The 22,657-nt window shown below is 48.8% G+C and overlaps 3 protein-coding genes and 1 non-coding gene across 4 annotated transcripts in view; 1 reads left to right on the top strand and 3 right to left on the bottom strand.

Moving 5' to 3' along the window:
- Positions 1-1,064: 1,064 nt before the first annotated feature.
- Phb2 (prohibitin 2) lies at positions 1,065-5,648 on the bottom strand. The gene is made up of 8 exons (XM_055609302.1): positions 5,362-5,648; positions 5,117-5,201; positions 4,773-4,852; positions 3,892-4,076; positions 3,091-3,220; positions 2,891-2,994; positions 2,388-2,465; positions 1,065-2,073 (listed from the first exon to the last, which is right to left on the bottom strand). The coding sequence occupies exons 1-8, from the start codon at positions 5,486-5,488 to the stop codon at positions 1,993-1,995; spliced, it is 870 nt and encodes a 289-aa protein (XP_055465277.1). The 5' UTR covers positions 5,489-5,648; the 3' UTR covers positions 1,065-1,992.
- On the bottom strand, positions 2,567-2,816 carry LOC129678603 (small nucleolar RNA U89). Its single transcript, XR_008720412.1, has one exon. It is a non-coding gene; the product is annotated as a small nucleolar RNA U89 (small nucleolar RNA).
- Positions 5,649-5,820: 172 nt separating the features above from the next.
- Emg1 (EMG1 N1-specific pseudouridine methyltransferase) lies at positions 5,821-9,772 on the top strand. Its single transcript, XM_055609303.1, has 6 exons — positions 5,821-6,045; positions 8,235-8,336; positions 8,427-8,568; positions 8,928-8,986; positions 9,056-9,205; positions 9,503-9,772. Exons 1-6 carry the CDS (start codon positions 5,878-5,880, stop codon positions 9,614-9,616), a joined length of 735 nt encoding a protein of 244 aa, XP_055465278.1. The 5' UTR covers positions 5,821-5,877; the 3' UTR covers positions 9,617-9,772.
- A 192-nt stretch (positions 9,773-9,964) lies between these two features.
- Positions 9,965-22,657, bottom strand: part of Lpcat3 (lysophosphatidylcholine acyltransferase 3) — a 36,246-nt gene continuing 23,553 nt past the window's right edge. The window contains exons 2-13 of the mRNA XM_055609301.1: positions 16,554-16,661; positions 15,158-15,264; positions 14,396-14,489; positions 14,204-14,241; positions 13,615-13,793; positions 12,688-12,796; positions 11,897-11,983; positions 11,649-11,815; positions 10,984-11,131; positions 10,752-10,910; positions 10,518-10,646; positions 9,965-10,351 (exon numbers count right to left, since the gene is read on the bottom strand). Coding sequence (XP_055465276.1) covers positions 10,530-10,646; positions 10,752-10,910; positions 10,984-11,131; positions 11,649-11,815; positions 11,897-11,983; positions 12,688-12,796; positions 13,615-13,793; positions 14,204-14,241; positions 14,396-14,489; positions 15,158-15,264; positions 16,554-16,661 — 1,313 coding nt within the window. The 3' untranslated portion in view covers positions 9,965-10,351; positions 10,518-10,529. The remainder of the gene's footprint in view (positions 10,352-10,517; positions 10,647-10,751; positions 10,911-10,983; positions 11,132-11,648; positions 11,816-11,896; positions 11,984-12,687; positions 12,797-13,614; positions 13,794-14,203; positions 14,242-14,395; positions 14,490-15,157; positions 15,265-16,553; positions 16,662-22,657) is intronic.

Here is a 22,657-nt window from a genome sequence, read left to right as displayed (position 1 = left end):
GCTTCCCTCCAGCACCTCATCAGCGGCCGTCCGGTTTTATGTTGGCTGGCTCTGGGTCCATCTTCCAGTGCAGTGTTGGATGGTTGAAGTAGGAAGCTCCTAACACTGTCTGGTAAAGATGGCCCCCGGGTCAGTTCCCTCAGCAGACCTTGTTGGAGCTTTGAAGACCATGGAGGCCTCCGGACCAACAACCTCTGACCTTTAACCCTCTGGATGGGGTGTGTATGTGTGAATCACTTGGCAAAGGGAAACAATGGGAAAGAGACAAGATGGCTGCCTTCAGAACCACGGCAAGGTTTGGAAATACATTTGGTCCCAGGGCACTTCCACTGGGCCAGGAATGCTGGTGGAAACACGGGTACTGACTCAGGGCTTCCTAGACATCGGGAGAGATCAATCTACTTCCTTCAAGAACCCTGAAGCTTTACCACACCCTCTAGCCCAGTTACAGTACACCTCTTTCCCTATTGCATTCTGTGTTTCATGGTTCCATTTCTTGGCTACCCAGAAAAGGAAAAAGATGGCAAAGGTTCTGGTTAGCTACACACATGAACAGTGGCTTAATTTTTCTCAGCACCTGACATTCAGTGTCTTCGGAAGAATGAGGTAATCTGTGGAAAAATAGGTTCTTGCTCAGTTGGACTCCCGGGACCCCACCTCCATAGGGAGAACCCTCCATGCAACTAGCTTGTTGCACCTGGTGGCAGTGTGCTGGGCTTTGGAACACTGCCCTAGGGAGGTGCACACACATCTCCCATCGCTACCCAGAAGCTGGTTACCAAGGAAGCAGCTCCCGTTGGGGTCATCACATTTTTAGTTTGGCTCAGCAAAGCCACAGCTGCTCAGCTTTACAAAAGATGTTATTAAATCAGCTGGTTCACTTGGTAGACGTGTGGGTGGGGTAAAGGGCAGTTGAGCCTTTGGTTCTGAGGTCTGCTGCTCTCAGTTTAGTCCTGCAGCTACAGCCAGCCTGCTTATGCCCTCTGCTGGCAGGGACCCGAGGGTGCATGTGAACAACTGCCTCCCGTAACCTGATGATAAACACACTCAGATGCAAAACCTGGTTTCAGTTTAAGTAATAAAAATTATTTATTGAGAATTCCTGGGATGGTGGTTATCTCGCCCCCATTCTGAGAGGGACAACACTAGGAAATCACAAAGAAATCACACTGTCCTGGCCCCCCTGAGCCAATACAGGGAGGGGGAGAACCCTGTGAAAGGGCTGGTCTTCAGGCTTCCTAATCCCAGAGGGCAGATACAGAGGAATCCATCACGTGATGCTTGGGTCAGGGTGGTGTGCTTGACCCCTCGCTGGCTCCTCCTTCCCTAGTGGAGAAGGAGATGCTCCTCCTCTGGTGGTATTCTTGCTGTCCACTCATTTCTTGCCCTTTATGAGGCTGTCACTGTACAACAAAGAAAACACCCCTCATGTTATTACGGATGTAGTGTGAGATGCAGAACACCCCAAACTATCCCTTCTTCCCAAATGAAGTTCTGACTATGGGGAGGTATAGGGATAGGCCCAGGGAGCAGACGAGCCCCAGGACCCTACAGCAAGGATGCAGTGACTTACCTTCCCCTGTGGCCAGCATGTTGTGAAGGGAGCAGGAAACAGAAGAGAAACAGGTGTTATTAATTAGTCAGCTTCAGGCCCCAGCTGCTCTAGACCTCTGACCCCCAGTGCCAATGAAGGCTCTCTTGGCCACTATTTCTGCCGTTCCAGCACACTGTCATTACCAGCGAAGCAGCAGTTCTCAAGCAAGGACACCATCAGCCATCACTTTTCACTTAATTGTTTAAAATAAAGTGCCTTTTCCATAAGACAACCTATTCTGTTTCATACAGTCAGTCCTAGAGGATACAAGAAGGAACTACCAAAAAGCCAGACACCCATTTTTCTGATTTTAGTGGTCAGAGAAACTGTCAAGGGCCCAGTGACTACTGCAAGAGAATCCAGTTGTAGCTGCTCTGCTCTCTGCACAGCGGCACCTCTTACCGAGTGAAGCTTTCATCCTGTAGATTCAGCACAAGGTTGTCAGCTGTGAGATAGATGCGGTTCTGTGATGTGGCAATCTGCAGGATAGGGAATGGATGCTTGTGTTAGCAGAGCCCTCGAGTCTCTGTGATCCAGTGGGCGACCCAGGAATGAACAAGGGGACCCTGCTCTGAAACAACGATCCAGGCAGTGAGAAGCCTTGGTGTTACAGTTCCATACAGCCACAAACGTGGTCTGGTGAACACTGCGGGGTCACTCTGGGGGAGGAAGGGTACCAAAGGAAGCTGCTTAAGTAGAGATCCAAGCCAGGTTCTAACGCCATTGTGTGACTAGAGCCGAATAATACTTCAATCCCAACGGGAAGCCCTACTGAGTGAGACCTTCCACTCACCGTCTTAGAGATGTTCTGAGCGGCCCGGATCTTTCGGAGTTTGATATAGCCAGGATTTTTGCTCAGTGCTTCTCCAAGGTGAGCAGCCAGGGTTAAGGGTTTATCTAGGCCAGGTTATATCTGTGACCAGAACACCCTTGCCCTCCCCCCCCCACGCCTCCCCAAGAAGTCCTCCAGGCTGTCAGATTCAAGGTTGCGCTCACATGGCTACTCACACTTTGGCCACCCCCTGTGGGCCTCCCTGCAGGATGCTGCCAGAACTATGGTGACAGCAGACATGAAGGCAAGGCCAGCAATGCTGTTGATCTGGCCTTACAGTAGGGAGTCAGGCCTCAGGCACCCCACCAAGATTTCAGATCTCATCAGTCAACCCCTCACCCTGGCCAAGAGTCAGTAGGCAGTCGCATTCGCCTTAGTCTCATCAGCCAGCCCATGAGGGAGGGAGGGAGGGAGGGAAGCAGGGTGTCCCAAGGGCTAGGCCAAGCTCTGCAACACAAGGATATCATCTTGGCAGCCTCGGCCTCCCCCTCAGCCTGCACAATCTTCTGTCGCTGCTCCTGCTTTGCTTTCTCCACCAAAAACTGGGCCCGCTGTGCTTCTTGCTGGGCTGTGGTGGCAAGTGAACCGCTGTGAGACTCGGACACATGCAGTGACCCCTTCTCCCGTCTCCAGAAGCCCAAAGGCCCCACCTCCTGGGACTTACCCACTTGTTTGGCTTCTACAGCAGCTGTGTACTCTCGGCTGAAGCTCAGCTCTGTGATAGCTACGTCATCCAGGATGAGGCTGAAGTCCTTGGCTCGCTCTGTCAGCTCCCTTCGGATCAAAAGGGACACCTGGCGGCATGGGTGGGGAGGGGAAGGGATGGGTGGTTTGAGGGGGTCAGAGAACTGGAAGGAAGGTGATGTTGTTGTAACTATCAGAGTACCAGAGTTCCTGAGAATGGGAAGCAAGCCTGGCACTTAAGTCCTCAAACATTCACTAGAGAAAACTTGGTTCAATCTCTTCATGTGACAGATGAGGCAGCACCAGACAGGTGGCATGGCCGCCACATGTCACAATGACACCTAATCTTCCCTTTTTTAAATGCAGTATGTATCTCCTTAGCCTCCTACCAAGCAAGGAAAGAACTTCTTTAGAGATGTGGGTAAGATTATATTGCCATTGTTTTCTGCTGCACTTCCTTCTTAACACCGACTGGTATCAAGTTCTACAGTTGTTTCTCCATATTTCCCACAGTGACAGTACGGCTTTCCCACGTCAAACTGGCTAACACAGCCAAGGATAACCTTAAACTTCTGATCCTCTTGTGTCTACTCGAGTGCTGAGATTACAGGCATGTGCCATACCTGGTATAAACAACGCTTGGGAATAAAGGCAGGGCTGTGCTTGCTAGGCAAGCACTTACCAACTGAACTACAGCGGACCCCCTCATCTTAAAATGCCTTTTTTAGGACCCAGGACCCTGGACCAAGGGAAGCCATGCAGACAGGGATAGGAGTCAGACCTGAGCCCGCTGGGTAATCAGCTGCGAGGCATTGAACTTGGCCACCACACTCTTGAGCACCTCATTGACAATGGACGGGAGCACTCGCTCCTCATAGTCCAGCCCGAGGCGCTGGTACATGCTGGGGAGCTCCTGGGCATTGGGTCGAGACAGCACACGCAGGGAGATGTTCACCATCTGCAGGTCTGAGGGAGAGGTCAGCAGTGGCTGGCTCAGGCCAACCCCCTTTCTAAGCATTTTCTAGGAGTGCTCCCCACCATGGCAAGCCTTACTGAAGGGCAGCCCAGCACTTCTCTGGGAACAGGGGAACAGCAAGGCCAAACAGATCCTGTTCACTGTGAAATCTTTCCTACAGGCCTTTCATTAGTATAGTTGCCTTTTTTTTTTTTCCTCCTCTTGCTACTAGACTTGATGTGACCTCCAAAGTGGACTTCACCAACAATCATGGGTTTTCCTCTAGACTCTAGGGACTTGAGAACCAGAATTGTTTCTTTTCAAGGCCTATGGATTAGTGAATGAATAAACAACACCTACTGAAAACAGCACAGAGAAGCACATCACTGTGGACTACCTGCCTCGGTGTGTACATGTGAAAGAGGCAGAGGCCTGGGGAAATTCAAAGGCAGGGCTTCTAAGTTTGGTCTACAAGTAAACAGCTAATGAAGAGGAGGAACCTTCTCCAGAGTACAGATGTAATCAACAAGTTAACAGAAAAAAAGGGCCTAAAAAACGCTTAAATCTAGGCAGTAGGGAAGCCCACAAAGGCAATTCTGATTCTAGAGAGAAACAACAAAGACTACCATTCCTGGCGGCCTTGTCAGGTTCATTTTATGTTTGCTTGTTTCCCCACCTACCATGCTGCTCTCGTTGCCCACACTTACCTTTGGAGCCTGTGGGGGAGGAGATTTTTCGGGGTCTAGCCCGAATGTCATAGATGATGGGGTACTGGAACCAGGGGATCCTGGAGAGGAGAGGTAGGGGACAGGAATTGGGAAACTGCAGTTTCACTGATTTTGCAAAGTTTCCCTCACCACTCGTCCTTGGGCCTGTTCCTCCCTATGACGACTACAGACAAGGAGAACAGCCCTTTATGTACGGCTGGAGTTTTATGTCGGAGCAGCAGGAGTGAGGACGGGGAAAAAAACAGCACTGGAATCCTGCTGAAAGTCTGGCTACAGCCGTCAAGGGTGAAAGGTTAGGGCCCGTTTGCGCTGCCCGCCATTACCTGAAGTGAAGGCCTTCGGCCAGGATTGTGTCTTGTTGCACGCCACCGATACGATTAAAGAAGATGGCTCTATGACCACCTTCCACTGTGGAGAGAGGAGTGGGAATGAGGACAGGCTACTGCTCGAAGCACTGCTCGGCGCACTGGCACGGGGACGAGCGAGCAGGGAGGCGGGGACACCTGGGGGAGGCAGGCCAGTGGGTCTGGGGGCTGCGAGGTCCGGCCAGGGAAAGGCGGTTGCTCACCGGTGAACACGGATTCGCGGACGCCGTAGGCCACGGCCCCGGCCCCCAGCAGCAGCTTCAGCGCCGTGCCCATGCCCCGAGGCCCAGCGGGCAGGCGTCCCGCTAAGTCCTTCAAATTCTGGGCCATGTCTGATCCTCCTGAAGGCAGTGGCACCAGCGGTCAGGAGGGGTGTGCCCGCCAGCTTCTACCCCACTCCAGCTCACAGACCTCGCCTTGCACACGAGGACTGGGGGCCGTGGTGCTCCCGGGAGAAAGGGCACCGGAAGTGCGCTCTCTTCTGAGCCCTCCCCCTTGCCTAGGCGGATCTGAACTCCGCGCACAGGAATGGCGCATCCGGAAGTCCCGCCTCTTCTGGAAGGAGGCCATCCTGGAGAGGCTTCGGTAGTTCAGGACCACGGGTATCGCCATTTCCAAGCGCCCTCTTTCAAAATGGCAGCTAGAAGGAAGTTTGCAGTGAGGGCGGACGCGAAGTTCTTACTTAAGGACCTCAGCGCCATTTCCGGTCTGCTTACAAGATGGCTGCGCCCAGTGGCGATTTCCAACCTCGTGAGCGGCGTTTTGCAGTGCAGGAACAGGACTGGGAAACTGAGCCGCCTAAGAGGCCCCGGCTTGGGGCAGGAAGCAAGAGCGGAGGCCGTAGGCTCATTGTGGTGCTGGAAGGGGCCAGTCTGGAGACAGTCAAGGTAGCTTGGACAGAGAGTGTGGAAGTAGTAAATTGATTAGATCTTGGGGGGACCAGAATGAATGGAAACTGAACAGTAAAATTTCTTTTGAAGGATGAACTGCTTTTGTAGGATATTGGCATCCTGGGTTGGAGGCTCTTGATTCTCATTCCCATAGTTAGAAAACCTGTTTCCCCCTCCCCCCCATCTATTTTCATTAACTGATCAATTAATCAGATTTCTGATTTTCTGAAGTAATTGATATTTCCAGCCTAACTGCAGGCTTTTATGTATTTCTAAGTGGCTTCCTATCATCATTATCGTTATTGTCTAAATACTTATTTTTTTAATGTGGATTGATGTTTTGCCTGTATGTATGTTTGTCTCTGTAGGATGCTAGAGTGCACTGGAACTGGAGTTAAAGACAGTTGTGAGCTGCTATGTGGGTACTGAGAATTGAACCCCGTCACTCTGGGAGAGCAGCCAGTGCTCTTAATTGCTGAGCTCTTAACTGTTTAATCTATCCAGCCCCTATTATTATTATTATTATTATTATTATTATTATTATTATTATTATTATTCCACCGATGTCTGCCTATCTCTGCCTTCTTAGTGCTGGGATTAAAGGCGTGCACCACTGCACCTAGCTGCCTGTTAACCCTTGAGTGTTGATTTTGACATTATCAGACTAGCAATCCCAGAATAACTTGCAAGTGTGGAAACCTTCTTTGTATCAGTGTTTGAGAACGCTGATACACTGGTTTGCTTCCTATATACCAGTTGTGACATAGGCAGATCAGTTCACCTGATTGAAATGGTGGAAGGAGTAAAGGAGTTACTATATTTGTTTAGAATAATACCTAGTACTTGAAATAAATTAATATTACTTATTCCAGGTTACTTATTGAGACATCAAAAAGGCTATGGCCAATTAAAATTCCTAGAGCAAGACTAGAGAGATGGCTTGGTTCACAGCACTTGCTCTTGCCGAGGAGTTTTGGTTCCCAAATCTAGTTTTGGTTCCTAGCACCCACACTATGGCACCCAGTTTTCTGTAAGTCCAAGCCCAGAGAATCTGATGAACTCTTGGCCTTCATAGGCACTGCACTCAGGTGGCACATACATAACAGGCAAGCAATACTCCCATACATATAAAGTTATAAAAAATATAGGGTCTGGAGAGATGGCTCAGCAGTTAAGAGCACTGGCTGCTCTTCCAGAGGGCCCAGGTTCAATTCCCAGCACCCACATGACAGTTGACATCTGTCTGTAACTCCTATTCCAGGGTATCCAACACCCTCACAGACATACATGCAGGCAAAACACCAGTGTACATAAAAATAAATTAAAAAAATAGCTGTGCGCAGTGGCACACGCCTGTAATCCCAGTACTCAGGGAGGCAGAGATAGGTAGGTCTCCAGTAGTTTGAGGCCAGCCCGGTCTACAAAGTGAGTCCAGGACAGTCAAGGCTATACAGAGAAACTTTTTCTTGAATAAAACTAAAATTAAAAAATGTTTGTGTGAATGTATACATATTTATACATATATTTGTATACACATTATATATAACATATAGTGCATATACACATACATATATTCTAGCACCTGCCTTTCATCCCAGCACTTGGGAGGCAGAGGCAGGCAGATCAAGGTAAGCCTTGAGTTCAAGGCCAGCTAGGTCTGCATAATGAGTTCCAGGACAGCCAGGTCTCTAGGAATTTGTCTCAACAAATACACACACGCAAATATGTATTAAAATTATTTGCTGGGCATGGTAGTGCACACCTTTGATCCCAGCACTTGGGAGGCAGAGGCAGGTGGAACTCTTGAGTTTGAGGCCTGCTTTTTCTCAGTGGTTTGCTTATGCCAAATTCCTTTGTTTGAGGCAGGTTCTTGCTGTTTCCTAGAATGGCATTTTCCTTAGCACATACATACTGCTCTTGTGACTAGTCTTGTTCATGATCCCCTCTCTGATTTGAGAACTTCTGTGACCCTGCCTGATAGTCATAGGCCTTAAAAACTAAATGTGCTGACTTGTGCCCTCCTTTTTTGCTGTAAGGTAGTTATTCTATGTGTAAATGTGGTCTTATGGTAATCCCCTGAAAAGCTTTCTGGCCCCCACTTAGTGTTTCTGGCTTAGGTGTCGAGTGGGCTTGCATTTGTTGTGATGTTTGTTCAGGCATTGCTCTCATTATGTTCTGTTCTTCAGGTAGGGAAAACTTACGAGCTACTCAACTGTGACAAGCACAAGTCCATGTTATTGAAGAATGGACGGGACCCAGGGGAAGTCAGACCAGACATCACCCACCAGGTATTTGTGGGGGCAGAGCTAGTGACTCTGAAGGCAGTAGGTGCTGTTTGTCAGGCTTCACTGTGCTTGTTCTCTCTCTCTCTCTCTCAGAGCTTACTGATGCTGATGGACAGCCCCCTGAACAGAGCTGGATTGCTACAGGTTTATATCCACACACAGAAGAATGTGCTGATTGAAGTGAACCCCCAGACTCGGATTCCTAGAACCTTTGACCGCTTTTGTGGCCTCATGGGTGAGAAACCTTAGGACCTTTAGGTTCTGAATGAACTGGCAAAGCGAAGAGAGGAAAAGTGATTATCACATACCCAGTCCTTCAGTGGTAGGGAGTAACCGCCAGGACAGACTCCTGGTGTTGCTTCGTGTTCACAGAAATTCAATTCCCCTGTTCTGTTATGTTTCTGTGTGAGGGTAAGGCTGTCTTGATCTTGTCAGCGGTATCAGTGATGTACTCGACAGTGTTCATGTGAGGCATCTTAGAGAATAGTGTGATATAAAGGACACAGAGCCCAGTTTCCTCAGGGGTTGTTCTGCTTAGGTCACTGAGCAGAAGAATGTTGTTTCTTACTACTGAAGTCCTTTATCCCCCTTTAGTTCAGCTTTTACACAAACTCAGCGTCCGAGCAGCTGACGGCCCTCAGAAGCTTTTGAAGGTGAGCTGGTGAGACCTGTTGGTGGGCCCTGGGGCCAGTTCTGAGGCTGACTTTTCTTTCTGTCTTTAGGTAATTAAGAACCCAGTGTCTGACCACTTCCCAGTTGGCTGTATGAAGATTGGCACTTCCTTTTCTGTCACAGACGTCAGTGATGTACGAGACTTGGTGCCCAGTAGTGACCCAGTTGTTTTCGTGGTGGGGGCGTTCGCCCATGGCAAGGTACAGTCTGGGCTCTGTGCATAGTTCTTCATGGCAGGGTTCCAGGAGCTGATAGCATCTTGAAAATCCCTGTTCTTGCAAACTGGAAGTGCAGGGCATGAAACAAGTGGGAGCTGCACTCCCGCCTCAGTGTGCGTTCTTTGAGGACTCTGCCATGTCTTTAGCAGATAAAGTTTTGTAGGATCTGGTAATGAATCACACTGCTGCTCAGACATGAGCTCTCCCATGCTTTTCTGCCCTTGAAGTCTGAACCTGCCACAGGGTGAGGGTGGCCTGAGCAGATCCTTCTCTTCTCAGGTCAATGTGGAGTACACAGAAAAGATGGTGTCCATCAGCAACTACCCGCTCTCTGCTGCCCTCACCTGTGCTAAACTTACCACAGCTTTTGAGGAAGTTTGGGGCGTCATTTGAGAAGAGCAGAGCCTGGTTTTCAAAGAGGACTCTTGAGTCTGTTGGCTCCTAAGCTGTGCTGGAAGATAATCTTCTGTAGCAAGACGGCTGAGCAGGGAGCCCACACTGTATATTAGTTATTTGTTTTTTTCCTATAAAGACTGTTTTGTTTTCAAACCTGATTGTTTTGAGTTCTTAAACTCAGCAGTACATGGTAGTGTAAACTGTCCCCCTTAGACTCTGGTGTTGCAGACTTTGAAGGTTCCTGATTTCCTAGATTCCTGTGCTCTCAAGGAGAGGCCCTGATGACCTCAGCTTTAGCAAGCACAGAGCACATGTATGAAAGAAAGCAGTCTGGGATGCTAGCAGTGAAAAACTGAATAAACAGAAGTGACTTTATCTGGTAATAGTTCCAAGATAGAAAAAGTGGAGCAGGCAGGGCCTTGTACCCTTCCCTCCCCCCCCATAGGGGGGGTGGTGGTATCGGCACATATACAATCGTAGTAGATTGGCAGAAGAAAAACAACAGATTCCTGGCTAGAGGGAAGAGATAAGGCAACGTGCATGGGGGAGTCCAGGGGTGCAGCCCCTCTGCTCCTCCCACAAGAGCTTCCCCTTTGGCCTGGTGAAGACTTGGCTGTGGCAGAGGCGCAGCTGGGGGCGCGGACTTCCAGCTCCTGGCGTCTCTGCTCTGGGGTGAGGAGTGCTGTGAGAAGGGAGACAAGTAGTTTCTGCACCAGTCCAGCTCTCAGCCACCTACAAGGCAAGCACGTGCTTAGAGGGCTGGCCAGAGCAGCACCCCACAGCACAACGCACCCCACAACCCCGAGGGCCAGGCTACGTTGAAATCCACCTGAATTTCCAGTGCCGTTTCTTCCCCTCGTCTGTGGTTCTAGCCCATAACCTGTAGCTATTTACTCACCAGGGAAGGAGATCATTCCCTTTTCTTTAACTTTTCTTTTCTTGGCACCATTGCTTTGTGAATATAAGGCAACACGAATAGTAGGCTCAAGAAGAAGACGTGCCCAAGGAAGTAGACGGATCTGTACACCTGTGGAGAGGCAGAGACCACTGAAACAGATGTGAGGCGCAGGTTATCTCATGCTATTGAGGCTCTAGTGACCCTCCGGCAGCCCAGCAAACAGGTCTTCATTACCTTCAGCCATTTGTCCCACGTGAAGAGGCAGAAAGCGGTCATGGAGTAACCCATGAAAAGCCAGTGGATGGTCTGTTGCACCAGGTAGTAGAAGGGCTGCAGGGCAGTGATGGAGGCCAGGTTGCTCAGGGTCGGGCTCTCCTGGATTAGGCTGGTGACCTGGGGAGGAAGGAGAGGCCATCAGTGTTGTCCTCCTCCCCATTCCCCCTTTCCTACCACCCTTGAGCCATACCTGCTTTTCCACAATCACAATGAGGAATTCCATCTGGAAGCAAATCAGGTATCCTGAGTGCAGGCCGTGCCAGAGGGCCAAGAACAGCAAGGAGAGACCTTGTGAGAGTTCTTTATTTCCAAGAAACTTGAGGCGTTTGAAGATGTAACTAGAGAAGAGGGTGGGTAAGGATGAATCTCACACTTGACTCCTGCTTCTGGGTCTCTGCCCTGGGGAGTGGAGTGCTGACTGGCTCCCACTTGTGGCCACTGAGGGTACAGGACGCAGTGCTAATAGGACGGCTTGAGATGGAGGAAAGCTGTCATAGTTCAGACACAACAGAGACTCCAGGCTTAGATGGGTAAGTGGCTCAGCAGCCTGCCTCCGCAGGCAGAAAGTACCTGCTGAGTGTCTGGCAGCAAAGGTGCTATGGTGCGAGGATACATTCTCAGGCTGCTTATGTGCCAGCCTTGTAAACGGCACACGAGGGTGACCTAAACAATGGCAAGACCAGGGTTTGCAGCCAAGGCTTGAGGCTCTTTTACAGATTTTTTTTTTTCGGGGGGGGGGGGGGGGGGAGTTGGTGAGAACAAAAGCTTAGAGTGATGGGGAGGAAACAGACAGAGGTGAGGGAACATTCTTGCCCTCGAGTGTAGTGCAGGAGGAGCCCAGGCCTCAGTGCTTACCGGGATACCCAGGCATTGGTGTTGATGTTGAAAGAGGCAATGGTGCCATTGAAGCGAGGCGTTGTTTCAAAGAGCCACACTTTCATGTTGGCACAGGCATCCCATTTCGCGGTCCCGTCTTCTTTAAAGCCATTAAAGCCCAGCCCCGACAAAATGCACACTCCTTCCTGAGGAGAGGGGCGCCTTAGGGTTCTTGCCACTCCGCCCTCCCAGCCTCCCCAGCTTGTCTAAATGACTTTCCTACTTACCGTGACCAGCCAACAGGTGACGTATTTGTACAGCACAAACTTGCCCCAGACCAGCATGTACATGCAGCGGAACCAGAATGGGTGGTTCTTGAGGAGAGAACACATGAGCATTAGGGATGCACACAGGCACGGCACAGGTCTCTAAACGTTATTTTCAAACTTGTAGCTGGCTCCTTCCCTCCTATCAATTCCTGATGTTGCAGGTGCCATGACAGTGCAGCCTTACTCATCTGTGACCAGCCAAGAGGTGCCAACATCCATTTACCTCCTCCTTTGCAAAGTCTGTGCGTTTGTACGGTTAATACAGAGGGGCCTTGCATATCCACAGTCTGTGTTAATTTTCAGAGAAATCTGCCCAGAATGGATATGAAACCACTGTAAGCTTTTCAGCGGGACTGGAGCAAAGGCCAGCTTTCCCTTCCCTCTTGGATCATGAACTCTTCACAAGCCCCTAATTCACTCAGTTAAAAGAAGCAGGCTTCAGAGCCATGGCTTCTGCACTCCAAGAAGTCACCTACCTGGCACAAAGCAAGGAAAGCTGTTTTTTTTTTTTTGTTTGTTTGTTTGTTTTTTTTTGGGGGGGGGGTCAGGGAATGCTAAACAGTGCACCTGGCCCTGTTCTGCACACAAGATTTGTTCGTGCACGTGATGGTCTGGGTGGCATATGCCACTTCTCATAGACCAGAACAAAATCCACATGCATCTGTAGATTGCACGGCCTACTTCTCTGTCATCTGTAGGGCTCTTTGCTTATCTCTGAGATAGCAGGCACATTGCTGACAGCCACTCACATCATAGTCTTCAGTGAGGAGATAGTCTTCTGTGATGTGAGGGCTCAGCACGGTGTAGCCCACCAGGTAGACGAGGCCCAGACTCAGGCGCTTGAGAGCAGGGACAGTGCTGGAAAGGAACAAGTAGGGTCAGAGACAGCAGGGCCTCACCCTTCACCCTCTGACTTGCAGTCATGGAGAGGAGTGTTTCAGGGTGTGGCGACTGTGTGCAGTGGCACAGGAGGCTTCTGCCTGGAGCTGTTTCCCAGAAAGACGGCCCTGTGTGCTTGACTACTTGCAAACTCAAGTTACAGGATCGAGGGCAGGAGGGAGCAGTGTGTGGGAGGCCTTAACCCTCAGCATGCTACTGAGTTCAGAATCTCTCCAGGATTCTCAATCAGTGGTAAGGCTAAAAACTCCACAGTTAGCACATGCCTTTAATCCCAAGGCAGAGGCAGGCAAAGAATCTCTGAGTTCAAGGCCAGCTTGGTCTACAAATTAAGTCCAGGACAGCCAGGTATGTTACACAGAGAAACTGTCTTGAAAAACTAAACCAACCAAACAAACCCCATGTACAGAAAGAACTAGCAATTTCAACTCATGTTCAAACTCAGGGTACCAAGTTCCTAGGGAGGGAATTGTAGTGGCTTTTGCATTATCTCCTGTTAAGTATATATTTTTGTATATTGAACAGGGTCTCTATATGAGAGGTGGCTTTGAAGGGAGGGGCACAACTGAGGCATAAAAGTGAGTCTTTACATTTGTTTGTACTTCAGGGTCAGCATGAATGGCTGGGGCTCTCTAGGCTGAGGAGCACGTCGACTTGTCCACATGACACTGTGTCGGTCAGGCCAGGGTGCAAGGGTTGGCCTTCAGGAAAGTCACTTCAGAAGTGGCTGTGCTGGGTGGGCTGCGTACACAGAGGTGTTGGCTGGGAGGGGCGGTTACCTGTTTGGCATCCTCCCTGGTATGTCAGTCAGCTGTCCCTGCACCAGCTTCATGTAGTGGTTCATTGAGAACTGGGGTCCTACCAAGAAGGCTCCATAGAAGTAGGAGAAGCCAGCAACTTCCAGCAGGGAAGGGACACCCCGTATGGCATATTTCTGTTGCTCAGTGGTCAGGGAGTTCTATGCCGGGAGAGAATGCACAGTTCAGGATAGCCTTGACTCAAGAGCCAGTCTGAGGGCTCCCAACCTGTGCCCCACTGCCTGGAGCTCTTTGGTTTGGCTTCTGTTTGGTGGAGGTGAAGGGTGCAAAGTGGCTTCATGTAAGAATGTGTGGGATAGCTTAGCCAACAGCTGCCTGTGGCTGCGTGACAAATGCCTTGCTGGCACTGATCTCTGAACTTTGTGCAAGAGCTGGACCTGGACAAGTCACCCTGGTTCGTCCTTGCTCAGTTGCTATCTGCTTTCAGATAGCTCATAGAGTAGAGGATGAGGCAGAAGCTCTGCCCTGGTGGCACAGCCGGTGTTCTGGTAACAGGTTTTCTCCTTCCCCCTGGTTAATCCTTAGCTTCTGCCACAGAGTTAGTCCTTACCCAGTCTTTGCCTCCATCGTAGTAGTCAATACACAGACCTAAGCAAAGAGAGAAGGGGAGGGGAAGGTAGACATGAGGATGTGGTCTGCTGGCGGACTGTAGCCAGGAGCGTGACAGGAGCACAGTATGGTTTATTTTGGCGCAGTGGGTGAGACCCAGCTGTAAAGGAGGAAGCAGTACCCTTCCACTTACCAATTAGCTTCAATGTCAGGACACAATGTGGCATTGTCCACTTGATGTCATAGTCACCAGTGGCTGTGTAGTAATATCCAGCAAGAAGGTAGGCCTAGGAGAAGGGGTGTCTTCACCATCATCATACCTTTCTTCTTCCCCCCCCATTGGTGGTCTATGGTTTCCCACTCATAATCCTGTCTTAGCCTTCCAAGCCTGTGCCAGCATGCCTGACTTCTTGATTTCCCCCTTGTTGTGAAATCCCCTCTATTCTTTCATTTTCCCTTTCTTCTGGTCCCATCACTTAAGGCGTTACGAAGTTCCTATGAGCCAGGCTTGCTAGTGCAGACCTAGAATCCTGGAACCTGAGACAGACTAAAGCCAGCTTGAGCTACAGAGTTCAAAGGTACCTCAGCTACATAGTGAGACCCGTCTCAGTAAATAAATAAATCCTACAAATGGGGCATTACCACCTCAGCAAGGAGTGGTTTGCTTAGGGCCTCAGATGGACACTTACGGGCTTAGCTTCCTCAGCGCATTCTAAGTTGGTTTTCTGCCTTACTTTTGAGTGACTGCCCTCATGGGCAGTTGGGCTAACCCCGGTGAGAACCAGGGAGCCCTGCTGACACAGTCCAGAGGCAAGTGCCGAGTTACCGCTACAGTCTGCCTAGGGCCTGTGGTGGACTGCCCGGCCACAGGCAGGCAGCTGCGTGTTGGCGCCCTGCCTTGCCCCTCCCACGCCTGCTGTCAGATGTGGCCTGAGCCGCTACGAGAAGAATTTACCATCTGGAAGCAAAGGGTAGTGAGAATGGCAGTGATGGTGCGGCCCGCGAGTCGCAGGATGAGGAACTGAAGCACAACACAGAGCAAGGAGTGGTAGAACTGGTGGCCTAGGTGCAGAGAAGAGAGCAGCGTTTAGGACCTGTGTGCCCATGCTCCTGAGCTTCCCAACCACAAAAACGAGAACAAAACCAGTGAGCAACGTTGGAGGGCGGGATGCCATTCAGCCGGTAGAGTGCCTGCCCAGTTCAGTCCCCAGCTATACTGGAACAGGCACAGTGTGCCATGCCTGCCATCCAGACTTGGGAAGTAGAGGCAGGAGGCTCAAGATTGCCTTCTTCTGTACAGCTCACGGGCAGCCTGGGCTACATGAGACTGTCTCAAAACAAGTATTTATGTGTGGGTGGGTGTACCGTGGTAAGTGTGGAGGTCAAAGGGCAGTGAGAGGGATTTTGCTACCTTCACCCACCATGTGGGAAGAGCATCAGACTTGGCAGCATGTGTTCTTACCTGCTGAAGCATCTTGACAGCTCCTAAATAACCCTAATTATTATCATTGTTATTAACTTTGTGACAGGGTCTCACTATGTAGCCCTGATTAGCCTGGAACTCACTACATAGACCATGCTGGCCCTTCTCTGCCTCCTGAGTGCTAGGATTAAAGGTGTGCGCCACAATGCCTCGCATTAATTTACTCCTTAGCTCGTACATAAAAATGTACATGCTTATGGGGTACCAAGTAATGTTTTGATATGTTACCTTACTTTGAATTATTTAATACACTGTTTTCAACATGTTTAAAAATATTTGTCGTTATTTATGTGTGAATATATGCAGGTGTGTGCATGTGTGGCCCGTGTAGCCAGAGGAGGGCATCAGATCCCCTAGGAATGGAGTTACAGCTGGTTTTCAGTCACCTGGCATGAGTGTTGGACTGAACTTGGGTCCTCTGGAAGAGAAAACACTCTTAGCCGCTGTGTCACCTTTCCTGACTCTCAAATATTTTTTTCATCAGTAGGGGAATGTAAAAGAAAACAATAAAAAATTAAGCATGTTCCTATTGATTCAATCCTTTTTGTTTAAAATTTTTATTTATGTGTAAGAGCACTCTCTTTGCATGCATGTACACCCGAATGCCAGAAGAGGGCATCAGATCCCATTATAGATGGTTGTGAGCTCCCATTTGTTGCGGGAATTAAACTCAGGACATCTGGACGAGCAGCCAGTGCTCTGAACCACTGAGTCATCTCTCCAGCCCTTGATCCTCTTATTGTAAGGATGAAAACTTTTTCCGAACTAAAATTTATTAATCTGTGAGTTTCTCTCAGGGGAATTTTGTTCTGGTCTGTTGCTCCGCAGGTTTCTTATGGCAGTGTCCTTGCTCAATCCACTCACTTACCAAAATTGAAATAGGCAATTGAGAGGCCTGTCAAAGCATGGAAGAGATGGATGAGGTAGCTGTCCTTGTAGAAAAGGTAATGCCGGTAAAATAGAGCCAACGGATAGCCTAGATGGGAAAAAAAAATAGAAAGAAGGTTACTTGTGCCTTGTGTCAGAAAAGGGAAAACATAGGATTAAAAGAAACTGATTAGTGTGTGTGTGTGTGTGTGTGTGTGTGTGTGATATACATGTGTGTACATGTGTTCTTACATACATGTGTGAACATAGTGCTAGAGCACAACTTTTGTGGAGTCTGCCTTCTCCGTCCACCTTATGTAGGACTCAGGGAGCAAACTTTGATCTTCAGGCTTACTTGACAAGTGTTCTTTATCCCCTGAATCATCTCACTGGCCCTCCAAAAAACAAATACTCTATGGATGCTAACAGAGAGGACAAAATAGTACCCCCACAAAGCAAGGTTTTGTTTTTCTGTTTTTGTAAATACACAGTTAGAACTGCAAGTATTTTTAAGTAAGGCAACATAAAACCAAATCCTTTCCTTTATACCTACCAACGATGGAGGAAATGGTATAGTGATGAACACTTGCAATCTCAGCACTCAAGATGCTGCGGCAGGAGAATCTTAACGTCTGAGGCCAGCCTGCACTACACAGTGAGTACCTGGCAGGCCTGAGCTCCATGGCAGATTCTGTTTCAAAAAACCTAGCAAGGTCTAGGGAATCTCCCTCAGTCAGTGGAGTGCTTGCCAGTATTCTAGAAGCCCCGGCTTTGATCCCCAGTACCACATGAAACCGGACACAGTGGTATACACTTGTAATCCCAGCACTTGGGAGGTGAAATCAGGAGGATCAGAAGTCCATGGTTACCATTTACATACAAAACAAGGCCAGCTGGTGATGCACAGGACCCTCTATCAAGCAAAACAACTACTGCTAGGACGTTTTCTCTTCACCGTATAATAATAAATTAAGACACAAGTCTGGGCATGGTGGCACAGGCTGCTAGTCTTATCATTTGAGAAGCCAAGAAAAGAGATCTTGAGTTTGAGGCCAGACAAGCGCCTATGTAGAAAGAAACCTGTGTAAACAAAGCAGATGCAAACAAAACACAAACCCAAAGAAAAGAAAACATTCACTGTGCTCAGAAATGGTGCTTTACTCTTTGTGATCCACCCTGTGAGGACAGCACCCTCGGATTTCTGAGAAGTGAGATGTCTTCCAAACTTAGTTCAGGGCATGATCCAAGGGCCATGAGCAAACTCCCCGGGGAGCTCGGGGCCACTGAGGTCTACGTGGCCAAGCGCTGCTCACTTGATCAGAAGGGGCCAGGGCACTTGGTATCCCTGAGTCAAAAACAGCACAGGCAGAGGCTTGGCGCAGACTCAACACTCTGTAGTGTCGAGTGTCACATGGCTGCACTTGGGTACGTGTGGATAGCTAGTCTTCTTCTTGGCTTTTTGGAAGGACACCTTACCTATCCTGTCACCGTAGTGGTTTTGAGTTGTTCCTGGTTTATAGTGGCTGTGTTTCTTGCTCTTAAAATATAAAACATAGGGTCAGGGAGATGGCTGAACTGGTAAGGGCACTTGCCACCACGCCTGATGACAAGTGTGATCTCTGAGGCCTGCATGTGTGGCTGCGCGCACACACAAATAATCAAATGTAATAAAGGAATTAAAATACAAAATGCAGTTAGTTTATCAAGCTTTGAGCTTGTAGTAATTGCTTTTTATTGTTGTTGGTTGTTTTTTGAGAGAGGGTTTCTCTGTGTAGCCCTGACTATCTTAGAACTCACTCTGTAGACCAGGTTGGCCTTGAACTCACAGAGATATCTACCTGCCTCCTGAGTGCTGGCATTAAAGGCATGCACCACAACAGCCTGGTGGTAATTGCAATATATTTTTTATACTTTGTTTATTTATATTTTATGTACGAGTGCTCTGCATGTATGCCTCCTGGGAGGTGAACTCAGGACCTCTGGAAGAGAAGCCAGTGCTCTTAACCACGGAGCCATCCCTCCAGCATCCGGTAACTGCAGTATTTTTAAAGAGCATCAATCTGAGAAAGAAGCTGCTTGATTATGTTTTCATATACAGTATAAGTGGCTGAATGAACCTAGAGCTTCACACAAGCTCGAAAAATACTACAGCACTGAGCTATAACCCAGTCCTGTTTTTACATTTCATTGTTCTGAGACTGGGTCTCAGAAAGCTGCCCGAATTGACCCTAAGTCTCTACAGCTTAGATAGGCTTTGACCTTGTAAGCCTTAGCCCCAGAGTGGCTTCACCATCTATTATAAGTAAATGGGTAACCACTAGTTGTCTTTTTTTTTTTTTTTTTTTTTTTGGGACAGTCTCTCTATGTAGCTCTGGCTTCGAACTCACAAAGATACTCCTGCCTCTGCCTCCAAAGTGCTGGAATTAAAGGCGGTGCCACCACACCTGGCTCCGGGTAGTTGTGTTTATACAGCTTAGGCTGGCCTGGAGCTCACTTTCTTGCTTTGATTTCCTGGAACCACATAAGCCAGACATGGTGGTAATATACATTGCAGCACTTGGGATGCAGAGATAGGAGGGTCAGGAATTCAAGGACATTTCTGGCTATTCAGCAAGTTCAAGGCCAGTCTGTGCTGCATGGAATGTGCCCCCCCCAACAAACAAACAACACTTTAAACTTTAAAAATGTATTTACTTGTGTGTGTGTGCATGCTATGTATGGGCGTGAGTGCCACAGTGAGTGTGTAGCGGTCAGATGGCTGCTCTGTGGAGTCCGCTCTCTTCCACCATTACGCAGATCCTCAGGGCTGAACTCAAGCGGGAGGCTGAGCCAGGAGATTTTAGTTGTCAGGGAGTGCTCGGAAATCCTGGATAGTGAGGACTTATCTTTCTGAGTACTAAAACCTTTAACCATGTGGGATGTCCTACAACTAAAGAACATAATTACTCTGCCCCTACAGTTGAGAATTTAACATTTTCTTCTTTTTTAAAGCTAGCACTTCTTGTATCCCAGGCTACCCAAGCTTGCTCTGTTGCCTTTAATTCCTAATCCTCTGTCTCCACCTCCTGACTGCCAGGATCACCACCATGCCTGGATCACACCCAGGGCTTGTATTCTCCCCAGCCCTAATTTAGCACTTCTTGATATTTCAGAGTTGAGTCATGGTGACTCCTTGGCCTCTGGGGTGTGAGAAGCTGCCTGGACTCTACAGGACTTACACTGTCCTGAATCCTGAGTTCTTGTATCCACTTCTTACAGTTTTTCCTGTCCTTTCCCTGGCTATTCTAGGATCGATAGTCACTTCTTGAGCTTTCTACAGGGCTGCCAAGAATAGTTCCTCTCTGTATTTCTAACTCTCCACAGAATTTAGAACGTATAATTTTGTAAGACCAAGAAAAGATGCATGACAGGAGCCAGGGTCCTGGCTGTGTTCTTGCAGACTTAGCATACAGGCCTGTAGCTCCGTTTCTGGCTGCCTCAGGGGCCCTGTCTGCTCCCTCCTGGTTTAGGAACTTTGGAGGAGTGCAGGTTGTTCAGTCCCACACAGGTCAAACTGAGAAACTGGCAAGAAGGAACGGAGCAAGCCTGTTTACCAAGAACACTGAGACCACACTCGAGAAGGGCACAGTCTGAGAAAGCCGCTGAAGGAAACGGGATGAAATGTGCCGGTTGAGTTGCTGTGACAACCCAGGCCTGTGGTGGGTATGTAAACACCGAACCTTGCCCTTGGCTGCTGCCCAGCTCAGCATGCTTCGGAGCCTAGCGGCTAGGTCAACCCTTCCCAGAGGAGCTGTTTTTAGGGAGAGTGGTATCCCGCAAGCTGCTTCCCAGTCTTAACTCCTTCTTTGTGGGAACTGGTGCTTGCCAGCGTGGCAACCCTCACCTGTGACTGTCAGAAGCATCAAGCATCTCGCACCCACTTGCCCAGCTGTCTAACTGCCAAGGATGTGCACTTTGAAAAGGAGCTGCCATTCTGTGAGCAGCCAGGCTTCAGTACCACCTTGCTAAAATCCTGAAGGTGGCCCCGAGAGCGGAATGCTCGGCTCAACAGGCCACTGTCTTCCTTCAGTCGCACCAAACAGGTTGTAATGCTGTTGAGCCAGGGAGTCTGAGAACCGGTGGCCGTGCCCAGTCTTCCTCCTTTGTGATCGTTAAAGGAGGTCCTCAGCAGGCCAAGGGAAAGGGGAGTAAAGTCCAGGGTGTGCTGTGGGCTGTGACAGGCCGCAGCTCCGCACAGGGGATGAGGTACAGCATGTGAACAGCACAGGGAGGCGGATTCCCTGTGGTCTGCGTGCTTCAGACTGCGCTGTCAGGACCAGGGATGTCACGCTGTGGGTGCTTCCTTAGCTCCTTCTTTCCTGCACACTCAGGCAGTTACTTATTAACCTTAAAGTTGCAAGGCTTCACTTGAAGAAAACAGAAGTGAACTGTTTCCATTAAAATCTGATGCATTTTGTCTTTCGTCCCTGTGGCCATTTGTGAACTCTGCGGGAATATGATATGGCTCCATTTGGTCAGTCAGTAGATCACATGATCTGGGTCAAGGAAAATAAGCTGTGTTTCTCAAGTGTGAGGAAGAAGGTGGAACTCCAAGTGCTGCTGGGCCAGCTGTTGATATCAATTTTACAGAACATCCCCCAACCCCCGGGGTCATCAACCTAGGGCCTCCCTCCCTCTTTCTAGGCAAGTGCTGTATTACCCCACATCCCCACTGCCTCCTAAAACATCCAAACTTGTTTCTCTATTTTTGCTATATTGCCTCTGTGGAAACTCCTCGATGCTCACTCAACTTAATATGGACTTTTCCTATTTTAGTCCCATATCCCCTGGCTCCTCCCTGGATATTTTTAGTGTGATATTTCATACTGTCTCAAATGCCATATAACTAAACCACTCTTTTCTTTCTATTTTATTTTATTTTATTTTATTTTATTTTATTTTATTTTATTTTATTTTATTTTGATACAGGGTTTCTCTTTGTATCCTTGGCTGTCCTAGACTTGCTTTGTAGACTAGGCTGGCCTCGAACTCACAACAATCCCTCTGCCTCCCCGAGTGCTGGGATTACAGGCATGTGGCACCAGCCTGGCTTTACCTTATTTTATTTTTTAAAAAGATGATTTATTTTCTATAGTGAGTGTATTGCCTACATGTATGTATGTGTAGCATGTATCTGCTCGGTGCTCATGAAGGCCAGAAGAATGTCGATTCCCTGGAAACAAGAGTCACAGACAGTTGTAAACTGCCATGTGAGTGCCAGGAATCAAACCCTTGAAAGAGCAACAAGGGCTTTTAACAGCTGATTCATCTCTGCAGCCCCTGTGTAAGGCATGTGTGCTATGCATTTCCAGCCCTATATCTCACCCTTAAGCCCTGGCAATGGCCTCCTACTGGGAACTGCTTACAGCCACACATGACAGCAGTTCTGCATCACAGAAACCCTCCTTCAAAACCGCGGACACAGAAGCAGTCAAATTGCTGTGAGTTCCAGGTCAGCAGGGGGTACACAGGGAGACCCTGTCTCAAAAACAGAAGTAGCAACAAAACAAAACTCCCAAGCCCCAGGGATACCAAGGGCTCCCAGCCACCCACTAGCCAGCGCCGCAATTCCTAACTCTCAGCATTGTTTATATGTGGGGAGTGGGGTGGGACCTATGGCTTCTTCCTGCATGCCAGGCAAGTGCTCTAGCCCTAAGTGATGGCTCTAGTCTCTTCTTTTACTTAATAAAGTTTATTACATTTATTATCTGTGTGTGTTGTATGCAGGCCCCATGATGTGTGTGCGGGCACATGTGGCAGTCAAGAACATCTGTGTGCCGTCAGTTCTCCTAGTCTACCTTTATGTGGGTTCTGGGAATCAAGCTCAGGTTGCCAGGCTTATGCTGCAAGTACCTGTACCTGCTAAGCCACTACACCAGCCTTCTGTTTGTTCGTTTTGTTTTTTGAGACAGGGCTTCTCTGTGTGTAGCTTTGGCTGTCCTGGAACTCACAGAGATCCACCTGCCTCTGCCTCTTTGGAGCCATCATGCCCAGCTACACCAGCCATTAAAATAAATAGATAGATAGATAGATAGATAGATAGATAGATAGATAGATAGATAGATA

The sequence above is a fragment of the Psammomys obesus genome, unplaced genomic scaffold (assembly GCF_907164565.1).
Source record: "Psammomys obesus unplaced genomic scaffold, mPsaObe1.curated_primary_1811, whole genome shotgun sequence".
NCBI classification, from domain to species: Eukaryota; Metazoa; Chordata; class Mammalia; order Rodentia; family Muridae; genus Psammomys; species Psammomys obesus.
This window is presented reverse-complemented; position numbering and strand designations above follow the sequence as displayed.

Excerpts from the sequence above, each read along its gene's own strand:
- Emg1 (XM_055609303.1), top strand. The coding sequence starts at position 5,878 with ATGGCTGCGCCCAGTGGCGATTTCCAACCTCGTGAGCGGCGTTTTGCA. Across the intron at positions 6,046-8,234 it reads CCAGTCTGGAGACAGTCAAG|GTAGGGAAAACTTACGAGCT; the intron begins GTAGCTTGGACA and ends TCTGTTCTTCAG. Across the intron at positions 9,206-9,502 it reads GGGCGTTCGCCCATGGCAAG|GTCAATGTGGAGTACACAGA; the intron begins GTACAGTCTGGG and ends TTCTCTTCTCAG.
- Phb2 (XM_055609302.1), bottom strand. The coding sequence starts at position 5,488 with ATGGCCCAGAATTTGAAGGACTTAGCGGGACGCCTGCCCGCTGGGCCT. Across the intron at positions 4,853-5,116 it reads GCCGAAGGCCTTCACTTCAG|GATCCCCTGGTTCCAGTACC; the intron begins GTAATGGCGGGC and ends TCTCCTCTCCAG. Across the intron at positions 2,074-2,387 it reads CTCAGAACATCTCTAAGACG|ATTGCCACATCACAGAACCG; the intron begins GTGAGTGGAAGG and ends CCTATCCTGCAG.